Source organism: Epinephelus moara, chromosome 1 (assembly GCF_006386435.1).
Source record: "Epinephelus moara isolate mb chromosome 1, YSFRI_EMoa_1.0, whole genome shotgun sequence".
Taxonomy (NCBI): Eukaryota; Metazoa; Chordata; class Actinopteri; order Perciformes; family Serranidae; genus Epinephelus; species Epinephelus moara.
The window spans coordinates 50,411,566-50,416,442 of record NC_065506.1 but is presented as its reverse complement, the minus strand read 5'-3'; the positions used below and the strand labels follow the sequence as shown (position 1 = coordinate 50,416,442).

Below are 4,877 nucleotides of genomic sequence, written 5' to 3'. Positions count from 1 at the left end.
AGAGAGAGAGAGAGGGAGAGAGATGCAGGTAATAACAGTAGCTTACCACAACATTATTGAAAGTAATAATATTATAGTTCTGGCTACTGTGGTACAATATGTTTAAAGTATGTATTAATATCTGGCAGTATACATGTGTGACAATAGTCATATGTGTATAATAACAGTAGAAGTATGACTAATAATTGTGTTCGTGTGTGTGTGTGTGTGTTTCAGAGGTTACTGCTGACAGAGAATCCAGACTCGTACGTTGTCCGGAACATATACGACAAGTCAGCCGTGGTTGTCATGGAGAAGGCCACGCTGTCCTGGACCAAACCAGTCCACCCCCCCGACACAGAGGACAGGGACGACATGGTGTCAAAAAACCGACCCTGTGACGTGATGGCGACTCTGAGGAACATCTCCTTCACCCTGAACAAGGTCACACTGACGAGATGAGTGTTTCCATGGTGTTATTTAACAAGATGACGGCCTCTGTTAAATATGTCTTTATTGATGAACACTGACCTCAGAGGCGTGTCACAGCGGACGGTTCAGACGGGTCATAAAAATCACTTCAGTTAAAAGAAAAAGGATGTGAAATAAGATTTATGATTATTAATATACCGATGTTAAATCAAGTTGTTGAAGTGAAGTCACATGATTTAACATGACTTCCTTAATAAACCACGCCCACTTCCTGTCTTCTATTCAAGTACAGATCAGTTTAGTCCTCACCTGGGCTGTGACATCACACCAGGTGATCTGGTTGATGTGTTAATGATGGTTTGTGTTTTCTCTGCAGGGCCAATTGATGGGTGTGTGTGGAAACGTTGGCAGTGGGAAGACGTCACTGATCTGCAGTCTGTTAGAACAGGTGAGTTCACCTGTGTGTCAGGTATGTCCCCCTGTCTGTCAGGTACGTCCACCTGTGTGTCAGGTACGCTCACCTGTGTGTCAGGTACACTCACCTGTGTGTCAGGTACGCTCACCTGTGTGTCAGGTATGTCCCCCTGTCTGTCAGGTACGTCCACCTGTGTGTCAGGTACGCTCACCTGTGTGTCAGGTACGCTCACCTGTCTGTCAGGTACGCTCACCTGTGTGTCAGGTATGTCCCCCTGTCTGTCAGGTACGTCCACCTGTGTGTCAGGTACGCTCACCTGTGTGTCAGGTATGCTCACCTGTGTGTCAGGTATGCTCACCTGTCTGTCAGGTACACTCACCTGTGTGTCAGGTACGCTCACCTGTGTGTCAGGTATGTCCACCTGTCTGTCAGGTACACTCGCCTGTGTGTCAGGTACACTCACCTGTCTGTCAGGTACGCTCACCTGTTTGTCAGGTACGCTCACCTGTGTGTTTGTATTTCAGCTCCACCTGCAGCAGGGCTCAGTGGCGGTGGACGGATCGATTGCGTATGTGTCCCAGCAGGCGTGGATCTTCTACGGGACGGTGCAGGACAACATCCTGATGGGGGAACCTATGGACCGATCCAGGTAGATAAATTCCTCCTCCTCCTGTGATGAAGGTGTCAGGTGACGTCTGTAGTGACGTCCGGATGTTCTGCAGGTACAACAGAGTCCTGCACAGCTGCAGCCTGAAGGCCGACCTGGACATCCTGCCTCATGGTGACCAGACAGTGGTGAGTCTGACACACACACACGACACACACACAGGTGTGTAGGTGTGAGCCCAGTGTTCTGTTATCATTAATCAATCAGTCTAATCAACGGCTACTGAGATGATCAATTATCAGTTCAGTTCAAAGAGGTTTTAATGACATGACCTCACTGAAACATGGTAATGTCAAAGTCACAATGTACGAGGTGCTAACAGGAAACAGTTTTTGAAATGCAAACAATAAAACATTATATAAACGTTATAGTGCGAACACAGCAACCAGGACAACTAAATGATCTGATGCAAGCTGAAACATTCTGATGAATATGAGCAATAATGTAAAAAAGAAAATAACATACAATAAAATAAAGATAAGAAAATAAAAGCTGCAGGTGTGTAAATTATTATTCGATCATCTTTTTTCACTCAAAATGTGAAACATCTTCTGGTTTTAAGCATCTGAACTGATTTCCTGTGGTTTGGTCGTGTAAACACTTCTGAAGACTTTTGTTTTTTCTTCGCATTTTTAAGAATGACTGCAAAAGACCACTGACCACTTTATTAAAGTTATTTTCTTATAAAATATTGGAAAATACTTGTACACTTTATACAGTGTGTCATCAGTAGCAGATGTAACGGCCCTGAGCTGACGGTCCTCACAGATACAGCATAACTGTGTGTGTTTATGTCTCAGCTGGGGGAGCAGGGCGTGAACCTGTCGGGGGGGCAGAAACAGAGGATCAGTCTGGCCAGAGCTGTTTACTCCAACAAAGACCTGTACCTGCTGGACGACCCACTGTCCGCCGTCGACGCCCACGTCGGAAAACACATCTTCGAAGAGTGTATCAAGACGGACCTGCTGGGAAAGTCCGTCATACTGGTCACGCACCAGTTACAGGTGAGGTTAAACTGGTCACCCACCTGCTACAGGTGAGGTTAAACTGGTCACCCACCTGCTACAGGTGAGTGTCCAGTTTAACGTCAATGTCAAAGACCAATCAGACTGACTTGTGTCTATCTGTCTGTCCATCAGTACATGGAGTACTATGACAAGGTCCTGGTCCTGAAGGATGGGGTGGTCCTTGAAGCAGGAAATCACTTGGAGCTGATGAGGGCGGGGCAGCACTACGCTGAGCTCATCACCACACACCTGACGGAGCAGCGGGTCACAGTAAGACACCAGCCAATCAGTACTCTCCTCTTGCCTCAGCAGGTGGACACTCCTCTGTCGTGACATCATCAGAGAAGATTTAAACTGTTTGATTTTAATCTCACAGAAACTCTGACAACATTAAAATAAAAACAGGAAGTGTGTGTCAGCTGATCTCTGACTTCCTGTTTCTTGTTTTCAGCCTCATAAAGAAGAGAAGAAGAAGAAGAAGAAGGAGGAGGAGATTAAACGTCACATGGACGGAGGGATCATCAACCCAGGTACACCTCACACACACACACACATACAGAGCAGCTGATTGTTATTGTTGTTGTTGTTGTTCCCCTGAGGACAGTAAGTAATGTCTTTTATTCATGAGGTCATTATGAATCATGTTTACAGCAGAATCATGAACAGATATTAACAGATTTATGAACAGACGATCAGATGCAGAGTTATTGATTGATAACTGATTGATTATTAAAGTTATATTTGGATCTTCTCTCAGTGTCTGAATCAACATGTTGCTGTCTGTCTATGACAACATGAACTCAGTGCAGCAAGGAGAGATGAAACCATTCATCCATTCATCCATTAGTTCATTCATCCATTCAAAGGAATCAATAATTATTTGGATTTTGAAGCAGAAATGTTAAATATTAATATTCACAGTTTATGATAATCACAGGAAACATAAACAGTTTGATGAGTGGATGATGTGATGAATGATGATCTGCTGTCACTGACTTCAGATCAGTGATTCAATCAGACTGACCACAGATCAGTCGTGTCTGTTGCTCTGTGTCAGAGAGGAGTCGTCCTGTTGAATCAGAGAGGGATTTTCTTCAGCAGTAAAGTGGTGTCAGGGTGCGAGGGAGCGCTTCATCCCAGTGCTTCATAGGAACAAAAACCCTCCCAGCACTTTGAGTGACGTGCTCCACATGGGTTTGTTTCTATGACAACAATATCTTGACACTAGTCGGGTTTCCATCCACCTATTTTTATTCGCATTTTAAACAATTGCTAAAAAAAAATTGAATGGAAATGCCAGAAATTCGAAAAAAGGCCGAAATATCGCAAAAAAGTTTTTACACTTGGAGGAGGTGGAAAAGTCAGCGTATCAATATTAGGAAAATGCGACTTTTGGCAATGGAAACAGATTTAGCGAATAAACAATGACGTAGGCTACCGAGTCCTACTTCTACTTCACACACACACCTGTGGAGAGAGGTAATCACTCCAGTGTCAAGTGAGTGTATTTCACAACTTACCTGAATAGACTAGACGTGTTGAATACTGCTGCATCATGTGCGCTGCCTGGTGTACCAACACAGACATCACGGCATTATGTAGGCTACGCTGACAACGCTGATATGAGTGTGATGAGAGCTCTCGCAATAGCCAAGAAGTTCCCAAGGAATCTCTCCATCTCGTCGTAGTCATGGATGTGCTGGTAATTGTTTACATCAGTTGTGTCTCATAAGGACAGAGGGATGTCGTATGCTGTAAAGCCCTGTGAGGCAAATTGTGATTTGTGATATTGGGCTTTATAAATAAAATTGATTGATTGATTGATTGATTGACATGAGACGCTCTCAATGACGTCATCTCACGGTGCCCTCTTCTTCTACGGGTGTTCTTTTGCATTTTTATTTTTCATGAGAAGCGCCACCTTCTGCTCGACCTGTTGACTCCCAATACTCGCAAAACAATAATGAATGAAGACGTGCATAAATTCGCATTTTCTTTTGCGCATTTTCACAAAATTTGCTTAAAATTTGCGATACATTTGGATGGAAACCCAGTTATTGACGTTAGGTAGGCTGGGATTCAACACGATATTGTCATGATATAATATAGCTGTGAATTTTAATCCCATAAAGCTTCAATTAATAGCCCAGGTTATTATTTGATTAAATGAGTGAACTCAGCAGGCCTTTAATTGAGACAGGCCTTTATTAGAGACAGGCCTTTAATTGAGACAGGCCTTTAATTGAGACAGGCCTTTAATTGAGGCAGGCCTTTATTTGAGACAGGCCTTTAATTGAGACAGGCCTTTATTAGAGACAGGCCTTTAATTGAGACAGGCCTTTAATTAAGGCAGGCCTTTCTTTGAGACAGGCCTTTA

General features: G+C 43.7%; 1 protein-coding gene across 1 annotated transcript in view; it reads left to right on the top strand.

The window, feature by feature from the left end:
- The window catches only part of LOC126396931 (ATP-binding cassette sub-family C member 12-like), a 43,228-nt gene that overhangs the window by 16,437 nt on the left and 21,914 nt on the right, over nucleotides 1–4,877 (top strand). Inside the window, exons 9-15 of the mRNA XM_050055351.1 lie at nucleotides 217–423; nucleotides 788–859; nucleotides 1,351–1,475; nucleotides 1,549–1,621; nucleotides 2,294–2,497; nucleotides 2,633–2,770; nucleotides 2,952–3,030. Of these exons, the coding sequence (XP_049911308.1) occupies nucleotides 217–423; nucleotides 788–859; nucleotides 1,351–1,475; nucleotides 1,549–1,621; nucleotides 2,294–2,497; nucleotides 2,633–2,770; nucleotides 2,952–3,030 (898 nt within the window). The remainder of the gene's footprint in view (nucleotides 1–216; nucleotides 424–787; nucleotides 860–1,350; nucleotides 1,476–1,548; nucleotides 1,622–2,293; nucleotides 2,498–2,632; nucleotides 2,771–2,951; nucleotides 3,031–4,877) is intronic.